The 25,612-nt window shown below is 49.2% G+C and overlaps 5 protein-coding genes across 14 annotated transcripts in view; 1 reads left to right on the top strand and 4 right to left on the bottom strand.

The window, feature by feature from the left end:
* Positions 1 to 1,751: 1,751 nt before the first annotated feature.
* On the bottom strand, positions 1,752 to 4,314 carry tbl2 (transducin beta like 2). The gene is made up of 7 exons (XM_049742434.2): positions 4,170 to 4,314; positions 3,474 to 3,589; positions 3,182 to 3,366; positions 2,878 to 3,029; positions 2,677 to 2,803; positions 2,460 to 2,612; positions 1,752 to 2,293 (listed from the first exon to the last, which is right to left on the bottom strand). The coding sequence occupies exons 1-7, from the start codon at positions 4,294 to 4,296 to the stop codon at positions 1,834 to 1,836; spliced, it is 1,320 nt and encodes a 439-aa protein (XP_049598391.1). The 5' UTR covers positions 4,297 to 4,314; the 3' UTR covers positions 1,752 to 1,833.
* A 435-nt stretch (positions 4,315 to 4,749) lies between these two features.
* Positions 4,750 to 11,010, bottom strand: pom121 (POM121 transmembrane nucleoporin). 2 transcript variants are annotated; one of them, XM_049742413.1, is made up of 14 exons: positions 10,416 to 11,010; positions 9,689 to 9,895; positions 9,430 to 9,579; positions 9,113 to 9,193; positions 8,861 to 9,032; positions 8,497 to 8,585; positions 8,346 to 8,425; positions 8,154 to 8,275; positions 7,858 to 7,957; positions 7,442 to 7,711; positions 6,201 to 7,357; positions 5,948 to 6,128; positions 5,669 to 5,773; positions 4,750 to 5,501 (listed from the first exon to the last, which is right to left on the bottom strand). In XM_049742413.1, the coding sequence occupies exons 1-14, from the start codon at positions 10,946 to 10,948 to the stop codon at positions 5,401 to 5,403; spliced, it is 3,348 nt and encodes a 1,115-aa protein (XP_049598370.1). In that variant the 5' UTR covers positions 10,949 to 11,010; the 3' UTR covers positions 4,750 to 5,400. The 2 variants fall into 2 exon arrangements, with proteins under 2 accessions (XP_049598370.1, XP_049598369.1); XM_049742412.2 differs by having other exon boundaries at positions 5,948 to 7,357; positions 10,416 to 11,009.
* A 159-nt stretch (positions 11,011 to 11,169) lies between these two features.
* zw10 (zw10 kinetochore protein) lies at positions 11,170 to 18,657 on the bottom strand. Of its 2 annotated transcripts, none has more exons than XM_049742419.2 (16): positions 18,442 to 18,657; positions 16,635 to 16,769; positions 16,467 to 16,568; positions 16,011 to 16,088; positions 15,734 to 15,893; positions 15,405 to 15,545; positions 14,496 to 14,693; positions 14,253 to 14,389; positions 13,998 to 14,183; positions 13,617 to 13,837; positions 13,436 to 13,507; positions 12,915 to 13,084; positions 12,432 to 12,562; positions 12,218 to 12,349; positions 11,879 to 12,081; positions 11,170 to 11,769 (listed from the first exon to the last, which is right to left on the bottom strand). In XM_049742419.2, exons 1-16 carry the CDS (start codon positions 18,544 to 18,546, stop codon positions 11,649 to 11,651), a joined length of 2,292 nt encoding a protein of 763 aa, XP_049598376.1. In that variant the 5' UTR covers positions 18,547 to 18,657; the 3' UTR covers positions 11,170 to 11,648. The 2 variants fall into 2 exon arrangements, with proteins under 2 accessions (XP_049598376.1, XP_049598377.1); XM_049742420.2 differs by having other exon boundaries at positions 13,998 to 14,180.
* A 147-nt stretch (positions 18,658 to 18,804) lies between these two features.
* Positions 18,805 to 23,413, top strand: mks1 (MKS transition zone complex subunit 1). Of its 4 annotated transcripts, none has more exons than XM_049742425.2 (18): positions 18,805 to 19,068; positions 19,278 to 19,399; positions 19,479 to 19,531; positions 19,603 to 19,770; positions 19,846 to 19,943; positions 20,016 to 20,144; positions 20,249 to 20,353; positions 20,419 to 20,527; positions 20,631 to 20,687; positions 20,896 to 20,938; positions 21,018 to 21,080; positions 21,157 to 21,227; positions 21,297 to 21,366; positions 21,441 to 21,548; positions 22,598 to 22,731; positions 22,810 to 22,892; positions 22,970 to 23,067; positions 23,153 to 23,413. In XM_049742425.2, the coding sequence occupies exons 1-18, from the start codon at positions 18,992 to 18,994 to the stop codon at positions 23,242 to 23,244; spliced, it is 1,680 nt and encodes a 559-aa protein (XP_049598382.1). In that variant the 5' UTR covers positions 18,805 to 18,991; the 3' UTR covers positions 23,245 to 23,413. The 4 variants fall into 4 exon arrangements, with proteins under 4 accessions (XP_049598382.1, XP_049598380.1, XP_049598381.1 ...); XM_049742423.2 differs by having other exon boundaries at positions 20,419 to 20,554; XM_049742424.2 differs by having other exon boundaries at positions 19,843 to 19,943.
* LOC125982155 (RNA-binding protein Musashi homolog 2) overlaps positions 21,623 to 25,612 on the bottom strand; it is a 207,076-nt gene continuing 203,086 nt past the window's right edge. For 4 of the 5 annotated variants that reach the window (XM_049742436.2, XM_049742443.2, XM_049742438.2 and 1 more), the window contains 2 exons: positions 25,324 to 25,395; positions 21,623 to 25,045 (listed from right to left, as the gene is read on the bottom strand). In XM_049742436.2, the coding sequence (XP_049598393.1) occupies positions 24,989 to 25,045; positions 25,324 to 25,395 (129 nt within the window). In that variant the 3' untranslated portion in view covers positions 21,623 to 24,988. The remainder of the gene's footprint in view (positions 25,046 to 25,323; positions 25,396 to 25,612) is intronic. The other variant, XM_049742437.2, reaches the window with a different exon arrangement.

The following is a 25,612-nucleotide window of genomic DNA, read 5'->3' as shown; positions in this document are numbered from 1 at the left end:
CAGAGACAAACTGGACAGGATGGGAGTGGACCCATACATGGTGACCTGGATCTCCAGCTACCTCACAGACAGGCCACAGTACGTCAGACTAAAAGACACCATCTCTGACACTGTGGTCAGTAGCACTGGAGCCCCACAGGGCACAGTGCTGGCCCCTGTACTCTTCACCTTGTACACCTCAGACTTCTGTTACAACTCTGAGCTGTGTCACATACAGAAGTACGCGGATGACACAGCCATTGTCGGGTGTATCAGGGACAATAGAGAGGAGGAGTATAGGAGCCTGGTGGGGGATTTCGCCACCTGGTGCCGTGCCAACCAACTGGAGCTCAACATCTCCAAGACCAAGGAGCTGGTCATAGACTTTGGGAGGAACAGGCCTAAGCCTAGGCCCGTACTGTTGGAGGGGGCTGAGGTGGAGGCTGTGGACTCCTACAAGTACCTTGGGGTGTGGCTGGATAAGAAACTGGACTGGTCAACTCACACCAACCACCTTCACAGGAAGACACAGAGCAGGATGTACTTCCTGAGGAGACTACGTTCTTTTAACATCTGCAACAAACTCTTGGAGATGTTCTACCAGTCCGTGGTTGCCAGTGTCCTGTTTTACACCGTGGTGTGCTGGGGCAGCAGCACATCCAAGAAGGACACCTCCAGACTGGACAAACTGGTCAGGCGAGCCGGCTCTTTGATCGGCAAGAAGCTGGACTCATTGGAGACGGTGGCAGAGGCAAGGACACTGAAAAAACTGTTGGACATTATAGGCAATGTCAGTCACCCTCTGCACTCTGTCATCACTAATCAGAGGAGCCGGATCAGTGGGAGACTGCTCCTCCCCAATTGTAGGACAAGCAGACTGAAGAACTCCTTTGTCCCCCAAGCCATCAAGCTATTCAACTCCTCACTGGGGAGGAGGTGACATGGACATGAACAGGGACATGGAGATGCTTGTAATAACTGTACACATTCTTCACGTCAATATACAATGCGCAATATTATGGCAACTACTGTGTAGTGTTTTTACCTCCCTCGATTTCCTTGCCTAGTTTATCTTTTGGCCTCTTTTACATTTCATTGCTATCTCTTGCACTGTGTGTATTTCTGCATCTTCTGTATATCTTGATCTCTTGTGTTTTACTTGTGTATCTTGTATTTTACTGCTACTGGACACAGAATTTCCCTGAAGGAGTAATCCCAAGGGATTAATAAAGTTGAGTCTAAGTCTAAGTCTAAGTCTATACGGACTGTGGGGGCGGGTGTTAATTGATATAAAACATTCGTCTTTCCCTCCTTACATGCACCTGGCCTGAGTGGCCTGGCCTGTCTCTCTGATAGGCGAGCCGCCGCACCGGCAGACTTAAAAAAAAAAAAAAAAAAAAAAAAGAGAGACTCAGGCCAGCAGGCACCGAGGCAGGTGCTTTGGGAACACTCCCGGATCTCCCGATTGTCAGTCCGGGTGTGGTGACCGTACATAGCGGATTTCACTTATCGCGGGTGGTTTTTGGAACCAATTATCTGCGATAAATGAGGGATTACTGTATATTACAAAAGGGACTTTATTCTTCATTGTGATCATCCATTTTTATTATTCAGTTATTTTCAAAGCAACTTATTTTAAAATTTTAAAATTGTAACAGGAGCTGTCAGAATGAGTCAACCCATTAGAATAAGTGCCCCCCCCCTCCCATTTCAAAATGGGTTTTATTTTTCATTTTTAGAGGGTAAGAGAAAGTACAAATGGAAACCAAGTGTTTATCTTGACTGAAAAAGATTCCTTTTTTATTTTAAAATTAAAACTCCACGAAAAGGCAATCACACTCAGTTCAGGTGTGTTCATTGGACAGGAGCGGCCAGGGCGGCGTCAAGGGCGCTCTGAGCGTCGCTGATCTGCTGCTTTAGCCTCTGCTTTGTGGCGTCATTCCGCGCCGTCCTCAGCATTTCCTGCATGTCGGCGATGGCCGCTCGGTAGCCGGGGGTGTTGTAGAACACTCGGATGGCCTTGTCCCCGCTGCACGCCAAAAAGCGGCCAGTGACATCGAAGCGGAGGTCCGTGATCTCTAGGCTGTGCACGTCGAGCAGCTGCTCCTCCAGTTGGCCGCTGGAGGCGTCGTACAGGGCCACGTCACGGCTGTGGCTGATGGCCACCACCCGGCCGTCGGGCGACAGTGCCGCTAGGCTGCCAGGGGAGGAGGCACAGGCAACGCTCCTGAGCAGGTATGGGTCTTGCTGCTTCTTGTACTCCACATCCGTGTTCCACAACTTCCACGTCCCGTCTTTGGACACCGTCACCATTCTGAAAGCGCACGGGAGAAGCCTAACTCGGAGTTTGATTCTGCCGAGGCCCGCGATCGGCGCCGGTTTCAGAACGAGCTCATTGAAACCCAAGAGCCGGTGGGTATGTCAGGTTGCCATACTGGACGACGGCGGTGCGCAAAGGGAATGAAGAAACAAAGTTGTACCTGCGAGAGTCATTGGAGAAGGCAAACGCGTGGACTCCCGCACAGTGGCCTTTGAGCTCAAAGGCTCGAGTCACCCCCTTAAACTCGCCCGTCTTTGCAAAGCACACCTCCCACACCTTGACGTCAGGGGTGAAGCCGCAGGACGCCACGAACCTGAGAGCAAAACATCACGCTCGCCCTTTCGCTCACTTGCGCGGTGCCGGACGCGACGACTGACCTGCCGCACGGGGAGATGGTGGCGTAAGAATTGGTCATCTGGTTGGTGTTGATAGAGGCCAGTATTTCACCTTTCAGGTCCCAAATGTAGATGGTGGTGTTGGCCGTGGCAATCATGATGAACTTGCCTGCGGGGAACGGCTGATTGACAGCTAGGGTATGATGGTCTTTCTTTTTTACCATACATTTTGGGCCTACGTACCGGTCTCCGCGATGGCCATGTTGAGGATGCTGCCCTTGTGTTTGGCCGGGAAGTCGTCGGGGCTCACCTTGAAGCTTGTGGTCCCGTCTGCCTTTTTGCTCATTTTGAAGACGCACATTGTGTCGCTGTTAGCCAGCCAGGCGATGAAGGCCCTGCGGGTGGAAGGGGCGGCACACGGCCAAAGAGGAGGTGAGCAGCGAGTCTCGCCAAGACGCTGTTTTGACGGCCAGAAGGGCTCCTCAAAAATGCGGCTTTGATGGCAAGAAGGGCGGTGGCCAGGTGCCCAACATGCCACGCAACCAACCTGGAGTCTGGGCTGAAGCGCACCAGCATGGCGTGGTCCAGCGCCACGTTGGCCCGCAGACATTTGTGCTCTCGCTCCTGAAAGTCTTTGGTGCTCCATATTCGCACGGTGCGGTCGTCGGCGCACGATGCCAAGTATTTGCCGTTGCTGCTGAAATCCAGGCAGGTCACATTCCCGATGTGGCCCTGAGGAAGACAGCAAAACCTCCTTGACGTTTTATTGTCGGGTCATCTGTCCTCCTTTGCGACGCTATTGACACGCGTATTGAGGGGTTGACAACTTTCGCGTTTACTTTCAGCGTAGAGGCCAACAGGGGATGGCTGAAGTTATGTTGTGACAATTTGTCTTTGCGGCTGCGCTGCTGCTTGAGTTTCTTTGCCGGCGGTTCCTTTGCCGTGACCCCTTCAGCTGGAAGCATAGAAAGCGCAGCGGTTTTGACTTGAAATTTATGACAACCGTCTGTGGAAGTCTCTGCTGTTTCCACCGTGTTGAAATCACTCCGCTACCATCCGTCCTGAGCCTTTTTTTATGCACAGCAGTACAATAGTGTGCAATTGTTAGTAGGAAATGGACACTCCAAAAATAACGGGTTAAATAATAGATTTCTTAACCCTTAGGATTCAAGGCTCAACAGGTGCCGTTGGAAAGGTGTTACTTGTCATTCAATTCAACAACAAATAATATGGGCCAGAGAGAAAGAACATCATTTGTATCCGTACTTCGGAAACGGTGCGTACTGCGGAACAGACTATTTCAGCTCCACAGTTGGTTTCCAATGGAAAGAATTACATGGCTAACACGTCAGAGTTGAGTCATCACCGTCTCCCGTTTCAGCAAGCAACTCCGTAATGACGCGCGTGAGCATGTGCGGCAGTAACAGCAGCGTGAATAAGAGCACGAAACACTGAACTATAAGTGCAATCACCACGCTAACGCTAGCATCAACGCTCACGCTAACGCTAGCATCAACGCTCCTGTCAACTCCTACCGGCACGACTGCTCGTCTGCACGTCTTCTTCTCGTAGTTCTTCTTTCCGCTTCCCCACGGTAAAAGCGACCAGGCTCACCAGAGCGCCCAGTATCAAAGACAAGACGACCAAGCCGAGCAACTCCATCTCTCTCTGCCACGTAATTTTACTCACGCCGCTAAGAATGACGGGATTTTTCTTATTCCTGATGTTTTCTTTGGCAGTTGCTGAACGCCAAAGGCGCGTTGTCGCCAATTGCAGGCTTGGTGTCGAACTGCATTGCAGTCATCCCAGCTAAGGTGCGCTTCCGCCATGGAGACAACATCAGAGAGGCGATATTGAGATGGCTTGGACATGTGCAGAGGAGGGAACCCGGCGACATAGGGAGAAGGATGCTGAGGATGGAGCCACCAGGCAGAAGAGAGAGGCCAGATATACACAGATAGTGCCATCCTATATGCTAATGATTTAGAGTAATGCTTAGAACAGTAGTTGATGCGAACTAAATGCACATAAACAGATGATTACTATTCAGTGCTTGGCATTGAATAGGGAGGTTTAAAAACAATGCAAAATGAGCTTTTGGTCACAATCGGCGTATTGGTTTGTTTGGAGTCGTTTTAATGAAGTCCTCTGAGGATTTCACTCAAAATGAAGCAACTAAAATCTCTAGCAGTGGATATGGCCCACTGGCTGCTTGCTTGTAAGTTATTTATTGGGCTGTTCAGTGTCTTTAATAAAAAGGAATGCACCCGCTCGGAGAATTGTTTTCAGGAATGTTTGCAGTTAAGAAGCACTATGGCAAAGCAGTAAGACCATCTTCTCAATTGTCCTTTATGTGCAGACATGGCCGCATATGAGCGCAGGCTGCAGAAAAATAAATTAAAAAAAGAAAACTGCATCGCTGCGTATCCTCTTGCGTTTGCGTCTGTCTCCGCCATCATCTGTCCGAACCGTGCGAGGATAAGGTCGGCCAACATACAAATGACTGCATAGAAAAATAAACATCTGCATTCTCCGTAAGACCGTGTCCAAAACAACAGTGGATATGATTTGAAAACACTTTCCCTCAAGCACACGCCCATTGCGTCTTTAGAGCACAAGGAATCAGTCGTCTGGACTTCGGGCGGCTTTCTAGATCCTCTGCCAACGAGGCGAGCCGAGGGTGTCGGTGGCGCTCTTGTTTGGAGAGATTGGGAAAGCCAAAGCAGCGATGACCTGAATCCTCTTAAAAGCTCAACTGGCGCGAGATCACTTCTTCCTGTTGTGCTGCCTCCGCGCTTGCAGTCTTTGCCGCACACCGCTCGGCTTTGAGCCCGCCCCAATGGAGAAGGAAGGAGTTGCTTGGGAACCTGATTGGGAAAAGGCAGCACGAGACTCAGAGAAATTTCTTTCTCCCAATTCCAAGTCAGCATAATAAGAAAGGCGGCTCTTGATGTGCGGACTTGACTTGAGGAGGCCAGACATTCAAAACATTCACCACGAGCTTTGGATTAAAGTTTCTACATTCATGACGTACCAAAAGGAGCAGCATTGAAAGCCTGGACCGGCGCGCTGGCATTTCCAAAAGGAATTGGACCAGTGGCTGTGGCGGGGCTCTGACGGAAATTGGGAGTGGATGTGCCTGTGGCGGAGAGTCATAAAGCAGTTGGAATGAAGAACGATTTGGATTTGATGTCAGATATTCAAGTTGTCCTGTTGAAAATAATGACCGACCGCATCTGCCACCACAGCTCTCGTATCACTTCAAAACTCAAATAAATCGACCAAAAGCGCAGCTTTGACACGAATAACTCACCGGCAGCCCCGAAATTGAAGCCTCCCATCTTATTGGCGACAGGTGTCCCGAACTGCGGTTGCGAAATGGTAGCGCCAAAGTTAAAGCCGCCGGATGCTGGTGGTGGAGCAGGGCCCGAGGGTGTCTGCTGTGGACCGCCGCCACCGAACGTGAAGGATGACGCGCCGGGAGTCTGAGCGGCCTGGCCGAAAGCGAAAGCGGTTGAGGCACCTCCAAACGCTGGTTTGCTTGGCGTGACAAAAGCTGACGGTACCGCGGCAGAGGTGGCAGGTGCCCCAAAGTTGAAAGGCATCGCGTTGGAAGCGGATGCAGCTGACCCGCCGCCAAAGGTAAACGGCTTAGGTGCAACGAGCGTGGAGCCGAAGCTCGACTGGGGCCCCGAGGCTTGAAAGGACGACTTTCCAAAAGTGAACGTGGGCTGGGTCGTGGGGCCAGCGGCACCGTCGTTGGCCGTGTTGGCCGCAGATGCAGGGGCAGCGGCGGCCATCGCCAAACCTCCGAACGAAGCCGTGCTTGTGTTTTGACTGACTGTGGCCTGACCAAAGGCAAACACCTTCTGGCCTGCGACTTGAGATGTTGTCTGTGCAGCTCCAAATGTGAAGGCGCTCGTGGAGGTGGGGGCGGGAATGGCGGCCACAGGAGTTGTGGAGCCTCCGGCTCCAAACTGAAATCCCGGCGTAGAAGCTGGCGCTGAGGTGGCACTCGCGGTCATTGAGGATGGTGCCGACCAGGTTCCGAAGATGGATTTTGTGGACGGCTGGGCTGCGGGGGTCGTGCTGCTGGTGGAGCCTGAGGTGGCAGCTGCTGTGGAGGCCACTTCAGGGAAGAGCGAAGAAGCAACGGTGCTACTTGTTGAGGATCCAAATAATGAACAAGTTAAAGAAACTGCCCCTGACGTTGTGGCGGAGGTTGCGCATGACGGTGGAGCAATGGTGGCTCCTGCCGTACCTGAGACTGTTGTGGATGTGGCGGCGGTGGCAAAGCCCGCCGTGGCGGAGCTACTTCCAAAACTAGGGTTGAAGTTTTGGACCGTAGGTTTGCTCTCTAGGCTCGTTACAATTAACGGGGCGGAGGCGGCGACGGCAAAAATGGGTTTGAAACCTGAGGCCGGCAGAGGGTTGGAGTGACTGAGCACGGCGGTCGTGACCAGGGGGGGCTTAGGAGCGGAGCACGCAGCGGGACCACCGCCGAGCTGGCTCGACGATGTTAACGGGCCAGCGGGAGGTAATGAGGGAGCGCCGCTGGCAGCCTTGGAAACCTGGCCTGGGACTTGAGTGAAGGCAGAGGTCTGGTCCACGCTGCTACGAGCAGGCTGAGACTGGGAGACGGGCCACGGCTTCAGGGCGTCAGCTATGGGCTGCGCCTTCAGGCTTGAGACGCCCGGCGGTACCGGCATCGTCAATGTTGAAACTGCGGACAGCAAACAGACACGTTGTGGTGATTAGCCTTTGACATCGTTAAGGGCGATTAGTCTCCTACACTGGTCGGTCCTACCTGTGGTGGCGCCGGCAGCTGATGCACAGCTCGTAGGACTCTTCATTTTCAGAGCCTCTAGGAGTGGGTTCGAAAGCGCAGGGGCTGGCTCGGGATCCGGCGTGATGACCGAGGGAGCAATGCTGCAGGGTTTGGGCAGAGGGGCAGCCAGGAGGCTGCTCAGGGTGAGTGTGCCGGAGATGACGCTGGCGCTCTTTGGGACTGAGGTGGTCAACGAGGCAGGTGCGATGGACGTCAATGAAGGGCTGGAGGACTTTTGCGGTTCAGCAACTGCACAGAGACACCAACAAGCTCAGGCTTCATGTGGCTAAAGTCCCTTTTTTTTTTTTTTGCTGTCTTGATGTTAAACTAGAATTGGTGTCTTGGGCAAAACCAGTTTCAGGTAGTTGAATTTGAGGTCCTTGTCATCAGCTCACCGGGTGGCTCCAGAACTTTCTGGATCTTTCTCATGGCTGCTGCCTTCTCTTCATCCAGATCCTTCACAGTGATGGTATAGCCCAGCTCAGGTGGTGGGGGCTTCAGACCAGTAGGCAGTTATGTGAGGAAGGAAGGTAATAAATAGATACATCAATCGATAGAGAGATGAATTAAAAATGACAAAAAAAACCCCGACAGGATTCATACACCCACATGCACGGTAAAACTTCTTTCCATATCCTAAAACCTTCCATGAAGCGTGAGAAGTCATTTGCTTACGAGTGAAATTGCTTACGAGTGAAAATCGGTCATCCCGCTTACTGGACACGAGCTGGATCCTACGCTTTCGCTTTCCACCACTGCCGGCGAAGTTTATTGAGCTCGTGACTGAGACCTTGGGCACTGGACTCTGTTTGGCTACAAGTCAATACAACCATGACCACACAACAGGCTTAACCCGCGGAACAAAGCCACTTGAAAGACTTACGCGCATCGGGCGCTTTGTCCAACGCGGCCCTTTCTGATGGCGGGGAGGACGCCGGGCCGGGAGAAAGGTCGTCATCCTCTCTGGGAAAAGAAAGGGGCCATTTGCAAAGTGTCACTAACGTTCAATCGCATGTGGACGCGTGCAAACGCACCTCGGCCTCTTGGCGGTTCTGTCTGGTGTCTGCGAACGAGACGAACCAGGGCTGGACATGGGCGAGCTCTGCGCAGATGGCTTCTTGAACTTTCAAATGCAAGCAAGCGTACGGTCAGCACTTCAAGCGCTTTTCGGGCACTTTAAGGCCAACGTGAAAGGCATACTTCCAAAGTGCTTGACAGAGGCGAGGAAATCATGGTTCCAAACAAAACAGATTATCCAGACGGTGAAAATAAGAAATGTTTTTTTGGCTTTAAGATAACGCAGCAGCAAACAAGGAAGGCTTCAGCCCAGATTGAAATCTCAAACTCTAAAAATAGTCAATAGCCGCAGCCACGAGCGCAACACGGCAAACGAGTTACCTGCGCGAGGCCCACTGAAGAGCTGTAGGAGCTTTGGATGGGGTTTCTATTGGAACCCGGTGTGCCTCCAGGGGCGTGCGCTCCACTGGCAGAGCTGATGGATGAGGTGCGGGACCTCTTGAAGGTGGACTCTTCCGCTGCTGCTATCATCCCTCGTTTTAGGCTTCCTGGTCTGGATTTAAAAAAAAAAAAAAGTATTGTGCAACAACTGGTCGACAGTCAGAAAGTCAAAGGCAGTTGTTTTACACTCACTTGGGGACCAGTTGCAGTGGCGCTCCGTTGGGCAAGAGGGGCTCAAAAGCTGAGTGGGCACTTCCTCCACTGTCGTTACGCCTGGGGAGCAGATTTGGAGCACGTACAGTGAGCCCCCCTAATATGTGATGATAATTTTGATCGAGACAATCGTGATATGAAGTTTCAATGCCATTTTATTTCTACTGGCAGGTACGGGTTTTGTTTTTGACACTAAGGCGGCGACAGTCGAGTCGACATTAGAAAAATTCATGATGTTATTGTTATTTTTTAAGTAACAAGTGTGGCGCAACTCCTTGGTGTCAAGATTTGCTTACCTTCTCTTGCTTCTCTGCTCAGCAGTGAAGCTTCTATCTGCATCGTCGACCTCTCGCTTGTGGCTATCCTTTAACACCTTTAGCACGCTCTCTCTGGAGCAGGGGTCCTCGGGGGCCTTGGGCACAGCCGCGCAGCTCGGGTGCTCCAAACTAAAGACAGAAAGAGAACAAATGTCCAGAGTCAGTCATCAGGAACAATTTAATTTTTTGGCATTGTCCCTCTGCATTCACCGGAACAGTAAACAACGTCGACTCAAACCTGGGGCCGCTGTGGTCGGGCCGGGCGATTTTGACAGTAACCGGACTATGAGCAGCCAGTGAATTCCGAGGCGAGAGGATGCTCTTCTTCCTGAAGCCATCCCACCTAATGGGAGGCAGGACCCCCACCGGGGAGGCGCCTGGCTGTTGAAGCGGGTAGTGCCGCTGGGGGGTGATGGTGAAGTGTCCCACTGTGCCCGACGGCTCCCTGAAACATTTAAGGACAGGAATTCTTCACTCTTTCCTTCAAATTAGTTGACACGATGTGATCCAATGCCTTGACTTAACACCAGTCTGATCTTTTATTTTATCTTGAATTCAGTTCGAGATGCAGAGAGCAGGGGAGATCATGGTGTACCTAAAGCAGTGGTTCTTAACCTGGGTTCGATCGTACCCTAGGGGTTCGGTGAGACGGTCTCAGGGGTTCGACAGAGCCCCCACTGAGGAGGTCCGAACAAACCCGTTTTATCGTGTAGCTTCTGATTTGCCAGTATGTAATTTGTTGCGAGTTCATGCATTGTGTTGGTTTTGTTCTTTGAACAAGGTGATGTTCATGCACAGCTCATTTTGTGCATTAGTAAAAAACATCTATGTCTTGAATTTAAAAAAAAAAAATCACTAAGGGGTTCGGTGAAGGCGCATATGAAACTAGTGGGGTTCAGTACCTCCAACAAGGTTAAGAACCACTGACCTAAAGAGTGTCTGGCGAACAGTTAATTGAAACGTACCTGGTAAACGAGAGCCTCCGGTTCGGGGTGCAGACAGCATGGTTAGGTCTGGACAACATTTCCCGCAGTTGCTCCCGGACCACTCTGGGCATGCCGAAGTCGCCGGTCGGACTTTCTGGTTTGCCAATGTAGCTTCCCATGAGAACGTCCCCGGGGCTAAAAAGACACGCGTTGCTATCTATGTGCCCCCCGCGATGGATCGCAGCGCCGGGCGGCCTTTGTCTGAAAGCTCCCAGCGACGACCCGCGTGGGTCACGTCGGCAGACGTCGAGCGTTGTTCTCCGCGACACCACCGAAACGTCGCTCAGCCACCAGTCCCAAAAGCGGCGCAAGTAGCCGGCTGGAGCGCTAAATCCAGTCCGAGGATTGAGGCCTATTCTGGCGGCAAGCGGCGTTCCGCGACGCAAGACGAACGCGCCACCACAAACCACAAGAGTTGCAACAATGTATAGATAAGAGGGGAAGAAATAAAGCGAGAGACTGACTATGCCTAAGGCAGAAAGTAGTACTACTTTTCTCTCTCTGGGTGACATGGCGGCTGCGCGCCCATCATGCTGCTCTCCACTACTACGTCGTCTTCTGCGTTGGATAGGAGGAGTATGACTTTGAAATTTGGTACAGCAGCGCCACTCAAAGAAAGCAGTGGTATTACACTAACGCTCACCTCAGGCGTGGGTGTGTACCTTGAACCCGATATATTTACATCAGACAGTTTTGAACGTTTTTGTTAAACAAGAAAAAATCCCACAAATGATTCATTTATACAAAAGTGGACAAACATTTTATTTAACATTTTGTTTTTGGGGGGTGGACTGATTTTTCACTGAAAATTAGAGTTTATGATGTAAACTACTTCAATATTGAATGAGCAAACCTGAAACCAACAGTTTCATAATGATTAAAACTTGAATGCTGTTTGAGGTAAATTTATTATAGTTATACATTAAATTAAGGGGGTTGAACCTTGAGACGATGAGCTATGTTCAGTACAGCCCGCAATTCTACTGAGAAAAAAAAAGGAACATTTTACATATTAATATAAAATACGGTAAAATTGTGCATCAATTTATTTTCTTGTATGGCCCAGTTTAGCTCTCCACCTTACAAATTGCCTTTCTTCGGTGCACAATGTTGCTGCCTCGTGTGCAAACATGAGACAGAGAAGGGAAACAAAGGTGAAATTCCCAAAGAAGTATTTGGGCCTCGCTGGTGCTGGTTTCCTCCCCCACAGCTTTATTTGATTTTGGTCATAGCCAGGGCTCTTCTCTCTGTGTTCTGGAACAAGGCTCGGATTAAACTCCTCACCTCCATGCTCGTGAACTCCAATGCCAAAGGGCCTTTAGCGTCTGCCCACCTGAGGAAAGGAATCACACACAGATTGTGGTGAGCCACAGTCAGACAATTTTTCCACAAGGTGTGCTGCGCTTTCATGACTGGTTTGTTGAGCTTCCTCAAGTCGTTACCTGTCGACAATCTCCTGGAGGTTGGCACACAGTACAACGACCAGCTCCTTGAAGGCGCTCCACTTTTTCGCATAAAGGGAGACCTCCTCCTGATATTTCTTGTTCTTGTGCTCGTCAGTCAGTGGTACAAAGACCAATGGGCCCTCCTTGATGACCATCTGGCACAGGATGTGCAAATGCTCACCGTCCTTTGAAGAGATATCCTGGAGTCGGAGAAAAATTGCACAATTTTTCCACTTGGCTCTCAAATGGTTTACAGCCTGTCCAAATGTGCATTTTTTGGCAATAATATGCCTACACCATCATAATGTCCAAGTAGTGGCCGAACCAACAACTGACCTCCAGCATCATGATCTTGGCAATCATTTCCGCGACGGTGGTGTTGAGGAGGTTGCCCATGGCTTTGCAGTAGATGCCGACCGGCAGGACGTCCTGCCACATGGTCCCCAGCTGCTTTAGCTGATGGATCACCTGCAAACAAGTGGGTGTACAGCGTGTGGTCAAACCGGCGAGAGGCCTGACAAAGTCTGGAAGCCGGCAAAAGTTGGCCTACCTGCCTTACAGCCTTGCTGGCTGCCGCGTAGTTGTCGGCGTCATCCAGGTTGCAGAAGTTTCGAGCAGTGGAGAGCCGCTCCAGCAGCTCTGCCCTCTGGATGTTCAGCTGCGTAAGAAAGCACTGAGCGCCTGGAGAACACGGAAAGTGGCCGTTAGAGCTCAGGTGGGCAAAGGCCACGTTTGATTTTAAAACGAACAGAAGCAGCTCATTTGAGCTCGAGCTTTGTGATTAGTGAACTACAAAAGACGGACTTTCCTCGCTCTCGTCACTAAAACAAGTAGCGGTTACATCAGGGGAAGTGGTTGCCACAATTTTTGAGTGGAAGTGTTTTACGGCCATCGCTTTTCTATTGAGCTCTAGTCGCAAAAAAAAAACAATCTCGCAAGCCATCAGTTACCTCCGACATCCACTCTGGTAACAAAGCGAGATACATTTTTAAGTGGAGCTCGGCATCTGGTTGAAACGCCAAGACAGTGGTACCTAATTTCCTAAATGCTGGCACCATGTCGACAAAGGTGGTTACGCCCTGGCTGAGGGGCTGCGGCAAGTGCGGTCTAAAATGGTGACCCAGGGTGAGGAGGTGGTGGGCCAGGTACAGGCAGTTGTTGTGCTGGATGGCGGCCAGGTGAGGGAACTTGAGAAGGTTCTCCCTGGGAAAAAGAAAATAGCAGAGTTGTGCGATGGAGACCAAAATGTAGACCCCGATACAGGATCATTTCACATGCCGATGTGAAATGCCGGCCAAAATGTAGACCCCGATACAGGATCATTTCACATGCCGATATGGTCATTTTCCCTTGAAATGACATTCAATTAATGGACATTTTCTGATCATTTTACTTAAAAAAATCCTCAACATATACAATCCAACGTTATCTCGCACAATAGACGTCTTCTAATCATACAGTATTCTGCCATGTACATCATCATCTTCATAATTGTACAACTCCTAAAGGTGATTCCTTTTGGGCGAAATGTGAGGTGCGAGCAATCAAACTTACTTGTGATATGTGGGCACAACATCATGGAAGAGCTGGAAGATGTTTCGGACAGTGAAGAAAAGTTGGGACGCGCTGTGGAGGAACAAAACAAGGGACACTGGTACCTTTTGAATTGCAAACATTTGGAATTGAAACGGCACAAGGAGAAGAGAACGTTGTCGTGGGACGGAGGGGTGGGCACCATTGCGTGGAGCTTCCAACAGCCTCGCCCAGCGTGTCAACAGCCAGCAGCATCAGCTGCTGCACCGACTCGCTGATGCAACATGGCGGCAGGCGCACTGACAGTCGACTGGCGTTCTCCAGAGTGCTGGCGCCCTCCTTGCTCGGGGCTTCCCTCTTCACTTGCGGCAACGAGTCTGGAACGGGCAGCTCAGCGAGACGTGGCTCGGACTCTGCTGTAATCTTTGTGGAAAAATGAAACACGTGCGTGCATCCAAGCATACATACGTCTTTTGGCTCCAAAGGAAGTCTTGGCTATCTACGGTGACCTCAATCGTTCCTCAATAGAGCTAGGCTAGGCTAGGCTTCGCGGAACCCGGTGCGAGGACATCAGATTTCCCACCTTGACGGTGTTGTGCATTTTGGCCGTCATGAGTTGACGTGCTGCCACCATGACATCCTTGCACTTCTTGCTGGCAAAGTGGCAGTTGACGTCTCTGGCATATTTGAGCAGATCTGTCGACTCATCCCGCAGAAACTCCATCTCTTTCAGAGCCTTCTCAAACTCCTCCGTCTCCTTGATAACCTGCTGTCACAAACATGGGCGGGTCTCGCAATGTGTTGCCGGCTTGCTCCGCCAAGACAGTCGTGTGCGTACAATATTGTATTTTTCCAGCTGGCTGCTGTCGGTAGGGATGGAGTAGAGCAGGCACTCGTGGATGATACAGTGCGAAAGCTCCTCCCAAATCAGCTTCCCCAAGATAGTCGACAGTTTCTGATCACCTATCGTCATGTCTGGCGATAAACAAAAGAGGTTGAGCAAAAGGGCACGTTCAGATGTGGCTCTGGATTGGTCGAGCTCAACTGTGAGCCGTGCCGCTTCTTCCTGAGCGTGACTTACCGAGTAGGTTGGAATAAAGGGTCCTGAGCACCAGGAGCAACTTGCAGTAGACCTGCGATGGTGTGCTGCGCTCCTCGTGAGAGTCCTGCAGTCGCTCGAAGGTCAGGATGATGCCCTTTCCTCGCTGCTCAGACACCAACACCGACAGGGACGGGTGCAGCACCGCCGGCTTCAACATGTTCTTCAAAAGCACCTGACCTGGAAGGCAGAACGGCAGCACTGGGCCGCAGGCTCCCATCTTGGAGATCAGGATGGCAAATCAAGCAGTCCACTTTGTCCTTGTCTTTGTCTTTCATTGTCTTGTGGGCACTTTATTTCAGCTGTGCTTGTTGTTAAAGTGCGCGTGTTAAGGTGAGCGTGTTGGATACACAGATTAGTATTAACTTCTGATAACGTCTCTAACTGGAGACCACTTGTGTTGTTTGACAAGAAGCCAAACACCAAGATATACAGTGCCAAGTTAGCTTTCTATGCTAACATCCATCCATCCATTTTCTGAACCGCTTAGTCCCCACGGGGGTCGCGGGCGTGCTGGAGCCTATCCCAGCCGCCATCGGGCAGTAGGCGGGGGACACCCTGAACTGGTTGCCAGCCAATCGCAGGGCACACAGAGACAGACAACCAATCGCACTCACACTCACACCTAGGGACAATTTGGAGTCTTCAATCGGCCTACCAAGCATGTTTTTGGAATGTGGGAGGAAACCGGAGTGCCCGGAGAAAACCCACGCGGGCCCGGGGAGAACATGCAAACTCCACACAGGGAGGGCCGGAGGTGGAATCGAACCCGCACCCTCCTATGCTAACATGCTCAATGGAATTTCTTTGGGATGCAAACTGGTGGTTGACCTTTGAGGTATAAAGTACGTCAAAGAGAGGGCGAGTGGACGTGTTGTTGTTGACTCTTACTGAAGAGTTTGATCTTGTGCTGAAGGTCTCCCTGGATGGCCAACGCTCGCAGCACAGCAGGTGGTTCCGGTCGCTCGTCCTCTTCGCAAGGAAGGCATAAGCACAGCTCCACCTTCGGGAAGAAGTCCACGCCTGCGGGGTCTGTTGGTGTAAGTCGTATTTCATCCCTACGGACATTCAGTGCTTCGAGCACCGCCCCCTGGCCGTAATTCGGGATTCACGGAACCGTGGTTATGGTCGGAACGTTCGTTTCAAGTGCTCTATAAATAATGTTGAATTGTTGTGCGCTAAATAACGACGCATCGTATGTGTTTGCATTTCTTTCTCACCCTTTAAGGGGGGCAAGTTCCAGATGACGAGGCGCTTCCATTCATCCCCGAGATGATACACCAGGTTTTCCCTCTGCACTGTCAACTCTGAGCTGAGCGCGCGAATCAGCGAGAGCTCCGTCACCTTCCAGCTTTTGAGAGACTCCACGCTCGTCTTCGCCTGGGAGGAACACGAATGGAGTTGACGGGTGATTCTCATGTGGCAGGCAATCTTGCATTGCGCAAATGCACTTAATTGAGTGAAAAGTGTCTTGAGTTTAATGCCAGTATTACATACCCTTTGCAGCTGGAGAGCAGCATCAACGTACTGCTTCTTCTGAAGGCCTTTGTTGAATTCCTCCATCGCGTTGTCAAACTGAGTGACGGAGACATTACGAGAGACAGTAACGAGTGGGTTGTGCTCAATTGTGGGCCGGTCCGTTTTCTCTCGTGCTTGTTCTCATTCTCATTGTGTGCGAGATGGTGTCTCTCCCAGCTAACTGGGTGGAAAAACGGCTGCACCCTGGGACTACGAATGGCCTCAATGACAGTGAGTCGCGGCCCGGTTGTGTTAGCCTTTAGTCATCGTAGGCAATCAACAATATGGACGTATTTTACGTGATGCGTATTTTTCAAGGTGAATGCCTCCATCACTACGTAAGCTACTTCCACTACCAGAAGCAGTGTGCTTTGTCTTTCAGATTTGTGTTGGAGTCATATGTTTAGGAATACTCTACTAAATGTTGTTACGTACGTATTTCAGGTGTCCTAGCATGGTGATGATGATTGTGTTTTTCTCCAGCTGCTGCTTCAACTTAGTATACTCAGCCACAGATGCATGGAGATTTTGTTGAACCTGTTTTTAACAACAGTGACAATGTTGCAGTCTTTTTTCATTCCTTTAACCCCGTTTTATACATACCTCTGTCTCAATAAATCTTTTGAGGGTGTCCATCTCTTTGGAGACATCGTCAACCTGCACCATTAGGTCCTCAGACGCATGTAGACTTGGCAGGAAGTCACTATATCGACTGTTTAACATACCACATATTTCCACCTGGAAAATAGCGAAGAGAAAAAAAACAATGTGATAAAATGACACCAAAATCCTTTAGGCACATCTTACTCTTAATTGTACTAAGTTCATTTTGTTTTTCCTTTTTTAATCACTTCACTGGTTTCTTTTATATCAAACAAATTGTTTTAGGTTATTCACCTCACATGTTTCGGCGGATGAAGGCGGAAGAAACCGCCGAAACATGTCAGGTGAATAACCTAAAACAATTTGTTTGATATAAAAGAAACCAGTGAAAACATCTTACTCTTGTTTATCGTTATGTCGGTTGTGTCGCTGGGTCCAAATATATTGGTACCGTTTGAATCTATCTAAAGCAGGGGTGTCAAACTCATTTTTTTCGCGGGCTGCTTTGTAGTCATAGCTTCTTTCGGAGGGCCATTATGACTGTCAACCCAAATAAATGTATGAGCACCTCATATTATATACAGTAAAAGCCACAAAACAAACTGACAAATAACTCATTGTCAAATCAGACGAGTAAAGTCTGGTCAAATATTAAAAAAAAAAGATATTATTAAAAGTGAAGACAATTTGCAATTCTAGTAATGACACACGAATTTGATGCACAATTTGTCTTCGCGGGCCACATACAATTATGTGGCGGGCCGTATCTGGCCCCCGGGCCTTGAGTTTGATCTAAAGCAGTGGTTCCCAAAGTGGGCGGTACCGCCCCCCTGGGGGCGGTGGAAAGATCTGGGGGGGCGGTGAGGACGAAGGGGGCGGTAGGGGGGCGGTGAGGACGAAGGGGCGGTAGGGGGCGGCAGTCCGAAGTCAGAAGTTGAAGGGGGCGGTAGGGGGGCGTCAGTCCGAAGTCAGAAGTTCGAACGTTTGTTTGACGACACATGTGCAGTAGGACGAGTCAGTCGACGGTGGGGACGGACGACAATTTGTACACAACATGTGCGGTTGTGGGTGGACGGACGAACCCTAGAGGTTCGGTGAGTCGGTCTCAGGGGTTCGACAGAGCCCCCACTGAGGAGGTCCGAACAAACCTGTTTTATCGTGTAGCTTCTGATTTGCCAGTATGTAATTTGTTGCGAGTTCATGCATTGTGTTGGTTTTGTTCTTTGAACAAGGTGATGTTCATGCACAGCTCATTTTGTGCATTAGTAAAAAACATCTATGTCTTGAATTTAAAAAAAAATAAAATCTTGCTAACGGTGAAGGCGCATATGAAACTAGTGGGGTTCGGTACCTCCAACAAGGTTAAGAACCACTGATCTAAGGTCACGATTAAGAAAGCTTCACATGGGAAACTTAAGCGTGAACTAAACATTTGAATTGGATAAACAGCTTTGTGTGCGTGTACAGTTCCCATGGCACGATCTGCACCAGTCATTATCAACACGAAACGTATGACATTTTTCACTGGGTTTATCCTCATCGGAGCAATGATTGTAGAAATTAATGATGTTCATAATGCGAACGTTGAAGAAGAAACAGTAGTTTCATGTTTCACGGCACCATGTAAATTGGACAAAGTAAACAGACTTCAAATTCTTCTAAGCAAATAACATTAGCTCATCGTTGTGCAGGAAAATATTACATATATAATGGGTACGTCACAATATTTCTAGCCAGACAGGACGACGTTAAAACTTTCAGAAGCTTAGCATCACGTAACTAATGCTAGGCTAGGGTGGCGCTTTACCTTCGTATCCTCTATCTTGCGCGACATTTTGCTGATTTTTCCAGACAGGTCCTCTTTCTCTAGTTTTCCAGAGCTGGCGAGGACTTCGGCGACAAACGATGCCATTCTGTAGTGTAAGGTTATGTGGTTATTTTTCTACGTTTTTTTTTTTTCTATCACCAAACCCATGACAGGTCAGCTCAGCGCGCGCAAGGCGTTTGGATTGGCCACGCGGCGAGGCAATAGCAAAAGCCCCGCCCTTTCCTTCCTTTTCGTTTTGTTTTCCATCCAATAGGTGGCGATGTTGATTCTGACGTGAGTTTAGGCAAAACGGAAGGTTTCTCGTCTCTATGGATACATCTGTCTGGTTCCGTGCGCATTTACCATTGCCGTTTATCTTTTTTTTTTTTGTTTGTTCGCCATCATTTTCGGAGGGAAACTGAGCTATTTAGCTGAATTAGAGAGCCAAATTGTAGGAAAAAAATCACACAGTTATGTCATTTGTCTACTAATTAAGTAAATTTGAATAGCAAGATGGTGCTAATGTTTACGCGCTAGTAAGCAATCCGTCATGTCTGAATGGTGCAACAGTGACACCGGAGAGGCTGTCTACCGGTCTTTGGATGCCATAAAAAACCTACGGATAAGGTTAGTATTGGTTTGAATAGTGTAGTTTGCTTTTGTGGCTTGTATTATTCAGATCAGCGGCAGCATGTTGGCCTAGTACTCAGATACATTTAGGGACCTTGGGGTGAAGTTTCACGATGTTTATTCAATGGTTTAGAGAAGGTCAAATTAAGCTTACCTGTAAAAAGCAGTAATGGATTTTAGGTTCATATATGTATGTCCAATTAAAGGGTATCCTTAAAGAGGGTGACCACCACAGCGACTCTTTCCCAACAACTCCAGCGGCAAGTTCTGTCCCAGCAGGATGCAGGAGTCATTGAACTGGTGCCGCTCACATCGCAAGCCCAGCCTGGTGAGAGAACTCGAATGGTGTGCATGGCGGCCACAGAATTCCACAAAGGGTCAATTTCCCGACATGTTTCTGTGACCAGGCGATAACGCAGAAGACGTCGTCGTTGGCTGGCAGGAGAAGCTTTTCAGTCAGGTACTGTAAGAACTCCCTTCACGACAGCTCAGTGGTTATTGAGTGTCTCTGACAAACGTAATTGCCTGCAGTATGAAATGGAGCTGTTCCAAAACAAGGCTGCGTGTCAGAGCCCACTGGACCGGCAGTACCACAAAGAGGTCACAGCCCTGACTCAGACCGAGGGCCGGCAAAACCACAGAATTTTCACCTACACGGATTACGATCGCTACACCAACTGTCAGCCGCTGCAGCAGCTGGTGGGAGGTCAAATACTCTTTTCGTGTGCTCTTAGACTCTTAAAAATACTTTTTTCCCTCTCACATTGAAAGCAGCAAGGCAGCCATTTGCTCAACACCACCAAGACCAAACCCACTTTCCTTGCCGAAAGGATGTCCACCGTGCGGCAACGAAGGCAGGACAGGCGAACCACGTAGGTGTGAACCGTGAAGCGTCGCCAAGAACGTGACTCCGGCGCAAAGGTTATGTTGTTGTTTTCTCGCAGGGATGCCAGTTTCCCCAAATCCAAGATCATCAACTGGGAGCCCAGCGATGAGTTCAAGAGGAACAGCCATGAGGTGAACAGTGTCATGCAGACAATGCACGTCATGGGAGATCTGGGTCCTCCTGGAAGGTAAGACCGGCCCCCGTCAATCAGCTAGGACCGAGTGTCATTTCCGCTACGTTGCTTTGTAAGTCAGAACTGATTCATGCTCTCTTTGTGTATTCTTGGCTCAGGTTGGGTCTGAAGGAGAACGAATTTTTGCTGTTGACCGTAAAAACAGATGGCAACGGGACCATTGTCGTGAAACCCGACTTCAACGAGGGCAAAGAGCCCTACAGGCAAGTTCACTCAAGACGCGTCAAGCGTACCAAGCGACATTTACAGTTTAAATGCGTGTTTGCAGGATAGCAACTGCCGGGAGCAACAAAGAAATCTGGCATCTCACCATCGAGAACGCGTCGGCAAGCATGAAATCGGAGGAGAAGGAACGAGAGCAGCGCTTGTACCGAGATGTGCGTAGCCATTTTGGTGGCCGTGAGGTGACTTCAAATGACGCGGCTGCGTGGGGTGTTTGATGTCATTAACAAGCTCACTTTGCTCCTTTTGACTATGTAGCTGCGTTCCAGGCGCCCCGAGTTTCCAAATAGCCTCGTTGGACAGGACTTTGAAATGGTAAGTAATTTGCCTTTTTTTTTTCTTTTGCCAACAATGTGATAAATTTGTATGATCTAAAGATATCCAACGTTATGAGGCGCAGTGAAGGAACAAGAGCAGAGCATTTGCTGCTCGGAAAAAAAGTGCTCCGGTCCATTGGGCTCAATCTGTTGAACGACAATGTCGGCCATGAACGCTTCTGACGTTGAATCGTGTTGTCTCGTAGCCTCCTCCGGGTGTTCTGCGCTACTTCCTGAACGGCGAGATAGGTAAGGAAGCCTCAACTCAGTGTTGACTCTTGCTATGTGTGTGCGGGGACATTGAAGATAGTATGTCTGGTGTGTCCAGTCTCCGCCGAGGGCTTTGAGTATGATCATTTGTATGTCCACTTCATAACGGAGCTGCCAAACAGTAAGTGGCCATCGCTTTTCGCACCGGTATCTCGACACAAGGCCTCGAAAATAACCGCGCTGGTCTCGCGAGCTAGACTGGTCCAGCTCGCCGACGCAGTCCCACTCAGGAGTCACTCACGCCTCTCGGACCAAATCACTGGGGAAGGTTGGTATGTTCGCCGGTCGACGGATTTGGGCGCAGTAGTGTTGATGTTTCCGTGACTTGTGCCAACAGGACAACGTGGCGTACCTCTGCTACCCTTTCACCTTGGAGGCTTTCTGCACAAGCGAGGAAGAGCACGAGGGTTAGCGCCACGGCACATTAGCACCGCCGACATTTCATGATGAAGCAATTCCTTGTCATTTGCTGTCGTTGCAGAATCCGGACCCCGGTGGCCAGTGTTGTATTTCAAGGTTCTCTCACTGGACTCCTGGTGGCGATATCGAACCGAAGGCTATGGCTACCTGCTCTTTCCCTCTACGCCCGGTATGTCGCTGCCAAACGTGACAACTCGATAGGGAGGCAGACAGCTGACAAAGTTATATTAGTCAAAGTCAAAGTCAAAGTCAAAGTCTCCTTTATTGTCAATAGCTCCGCATGTCAAGACACACAAAGCGATCGAAATTACGTTTCTCACTATCCCAGGGTAACAAGACAGAGTTCACAACGCACATACAAGTAAACAACACAGGAAAAATAAAACAAGAAGATGAACAATAAGAGTGATAGCACGCTAGCCGCTCCCGATCCACAGCAGAGTCCGGAAAGATGACAGTCAACCAGGCCACTGTGAACACGAGCACACAGCAGGCACGCACTGTCCGGTTCGTGGATCTTATCAGGCGAACGCAACCCATCTTGTCGTCCCGCGAACGAACGTACGCCAGTAGAATGGAAGGCACGGCTGGGCGAGGTGGGGTGGCCGCAAGCCTGGCCCGATGTCTCCGCGCTGGCCCCTCTCCCGCTGCCTCGCAGACCCGCTGCCGACGCATCCCAACAATGCTCCAGGACGGAGCAGTCCGAGCTCACGACGCAGTCCAACCGGGGGAGGAAGAGCAGGCAAGTCCGGCGTCGCTCCATGACGAAGCAGTCCGAGCGCCCTTAATCTCTCCGCACCAAAGTCCAGAACGCCATAAAACCCACTTTCGCCGATGTTGAGCAGAACATGCCCGCTGCACTAGTAGCACGACGTATCACACGAGACGAACATACACAAAACTGCCGGACAAACACTCAGTAAACACTCACAAAACACCGAACGGGACAGAGAGTGGCCGCTGCGTGTGCACGCGCCGCCATCTTGCTCTCAGTTAGATTAGATTAGATTATTAGATTGATTATATCAAAGTAGTATCCCATCTATTGCCTCTCCTCGTCCTTCTGCCGGCGGCTTTACTGGCAGGCGGCAAAGCCGTTCAACACTGCCGGCAACCCACGTCCTATTAAAAGTTGCGTGTGAATGTTGCCATGGTGGCAGCGACGAGCCCACCACCAAAAACTCGTGTACGCCGCGTTCAAGTTTATGTAATTCGTAGGACTGCACACGTTGACGCGTCACACGTGGAGACCCCTTCAGACGGGCACGGCCTCGGCCCTGAGGCGCTTCTTTATCGGGGGTTCCCCGGAACTGGAGGACCTGAGCTACGTGAGGGTACCAGGCCATTTTAAGGTAAACCCCAAAATGTCTGCACAAACCAGGACCAGGTGTGCGTGTCTTAACGTCATTTGTTTCCTTTTCTGACGGCAGGGCGACAGGCTCAGTCGCTTTGGATTTTGTACACAAACCTCGGGGAGTGTGACTTTTCGTTTTCACTGCATTCAGCAGTCGAGGTAATTGCTTAGCTTACAGATTTGTAACAGAAACTTGTCTTCATTGGTTTGCCACATCGCTCTCTCACATCCTCTAGGGATTTTGCCAATTCCACTGCAGCAAGGAGAAGGTGGCAGAACACTTTTGACCAGGCCCAAGGATCTCATCACCGTGATACTCTATTAAGCACCATGGGTAAGCCGAATACTCTTCTCAGTAGAACTGGACTAATATGTTATGATTACATTTTGATGATGTGGCTGCTTTTTGACTCTGCCAGAGGCGTTTCAACGGGCCAGAAGGAAAATGCAAGAAGTTAGAGACAGTCTTCCTGTGGACGTCATCGCCTCTGTCTCTCAAATTCAAATATGATCGGCTGAGGAGTGAATATTATTTGCCATTCAAAAGTAAGATAGGGCTGTGATGTTAAACTGAGAAAGTCATACAATACAGGACTGCATGTGTTGCAATGTTAACATTTTTGTTCTGTTTTTGGATGTGTAAAATTTGACAAAGGATGATTAAAAAACATTTTACTTTATGTTGGTTGGTATTTCATTTTGGGCTCAGCCATGTTTGGATTTTTAGAGGTATTTCACATTCCAATTGATAGGTTATTGGAATGAAAAAATGTGTTTCTAATATTCACAGTTCATTATGGACTTGATGAATTTATTCATTTCAGAGTAGGCAAATATATATGGCAAAACAAACATAAGCCACAATGGGGCAAAATATCTGCTACTACGTCAGGCGGCCTAAGGATGGGGCAAAATGGACTGCTTGGCAGGGAAAGAAAGGGGACATTTTTATTTTGAATGTTTTTGACATTCTCCTAAGTGAAATCAATGTCCAATAACTACAAGAGACACGGACTAGACCGAGTCAACATTGTGCTTGCACACATTGTTTGCTGCCTGGTGGAATTCAGCTTTGTGCTTGGTGGGCTTGCAATGGGGAAGGAGGGAGCGAGACGTGGCGAGTGTCAACGTGTGTGTGTTTCACTTTGTGTGATATGGGCCATTGACTGTTTTTGCATAGCTCAAGAACAACTGAGGTTTTTTTTTCCTACAGAATATGTGCGCTTCCATTCAGTGCACTGATTGTGTTTCTGAAATTGTGCATACATTTATCGCTCAATGTGGAGGAAAGGAGGGCACAGCTATTCATTGGACAAACATGAGCAAATTGTTTTGTGTTGTGGTGCAAGGATTGATAAGGCCATGTACTGTATGAAACACACACAAATACGTCACCACTTCAACAATGCCATGTCCATTATTTTTTGCTATGGGGTTGAATTCTAGCTCGTGTCGTGAGGGATGCCGCGGTTGACCTTGAATGTGTCCTTGTTTGAAAAATGAGACTGCATCCCCGCTGTGTATTTTACACCAGCAGATATTGTAGCAAATGGCCTCACACAAATGACCTTCTGTTTGATAAGAAGCAACGGGCAAGCTTTAAGCAATGCTCGCGTAACGTTTTTGCTTTTGAGGATGAACGGAGGTCACCTGACTCGAGATGATTCTTTGAGCAACATGAAAAGGAGCCAGGATGCATATTAGCTAGAACCTCTGCTACCTAATTGAATTCTCAAGGCAACCCCCGTACAACATTATTCCAAAGATTCTACAACAATCAATGGAATATTCTCACTTTCTAAAGTTGATAAAGTGAATGAACGGCATTTGTTTGTGTTGCTTCCCCATACCTTTACTTTTGTATGAGAAGCGGCATGCGTGTGACGATTGGCACAAGGTTATGTGGTTAATGCACATTCGAATTGTCATGGACTCTTAAGTGGTTTTTAATCAGCAATTATTAGCAAATGGAGTGGCTGTGCGGGCGCCGGTGAGAGAGTGCCCATCAATGTCACGTCAATTTGCACGGCGGCCTCTGCATTAGAGGTGCATTCTGGGAGGCAGCCGCCACCTGAGTGTCTCATCACACGCGCACTCACTCACTCACTCACTCACTCACTCACTCACTCACTCACTCACTCACTCACTCACTCACTCACTCACTCACTCACTCACTCACTCACTCACTCACTCACTCACTCACTCACTCACTCACTCACTCACTCACTCACACAAGCAAGCAGCCATGGACTCCATTACACAGCCCTGTCAAAAAAAAATTCCGCTGCCGATGAGGAACAACCATTACAGGCCTGGGAGGAGAAATAATTTTGTGATTGATTTACATAAAATCAAGTCGAATGAACGTTACTCAGTATATATAGAATTCCTATGATGGCGTCTGTCCCAGTCATTTTTAAGGTATAAATGCAGCGTGATTATTTAGGATGACGTCCCGTCATTTTCACCGATACCTGTAATTGCCAATTAAGCATTGGCATCTCTACGCAGCTTATAATTACCTTTAATAAATGCTGAGGCATGTGTCTTGCAATCACGAATATTCATAGCCATAGCGTCCGAAGCATACCTTTGACACACTTGGGGGGTGGAAAGGGGGGTGGACCGTCTCTTCATGACACCTCTGCTGAACTGAGTCGCCCTGGAGAAAATTCAAAATTGCTTGCTCACATTTAAAAAAAATAAAATAAAAAAAAAAGCAAATAAAAGACTTAAAAATAGAGTCGTCTAATTTTGCACTTGTTGGGGCAGTAGGCACTCCAGAGACTGACTATTTGCAAACAAGCAATTAAACAGTCAATTTGACACATTGTCTCCCTTTTAAAACCGTTGTAGACAACTTTGTAGCATCCAGCTTA

The sequence above is a fragment of the Syngnathus scovelli genome, chromosome 15 (genome assembly GCF_024217435.2).
Source record: "Syngnathus scovelli strain Florida chromosome 15, RoL_Ssco_1.2, whole genome shotgun sequence".
Taxonomy (NCBI): Eukaryota; Metazoa; Chordata; class Actinopteri; order Syngnathiformes; family Syngnathidae; genus Syngnathus; species Syngnathus scovelli.
This window is presented reverse-complemented; position numbering and strand designations above follow the sequence as displayed.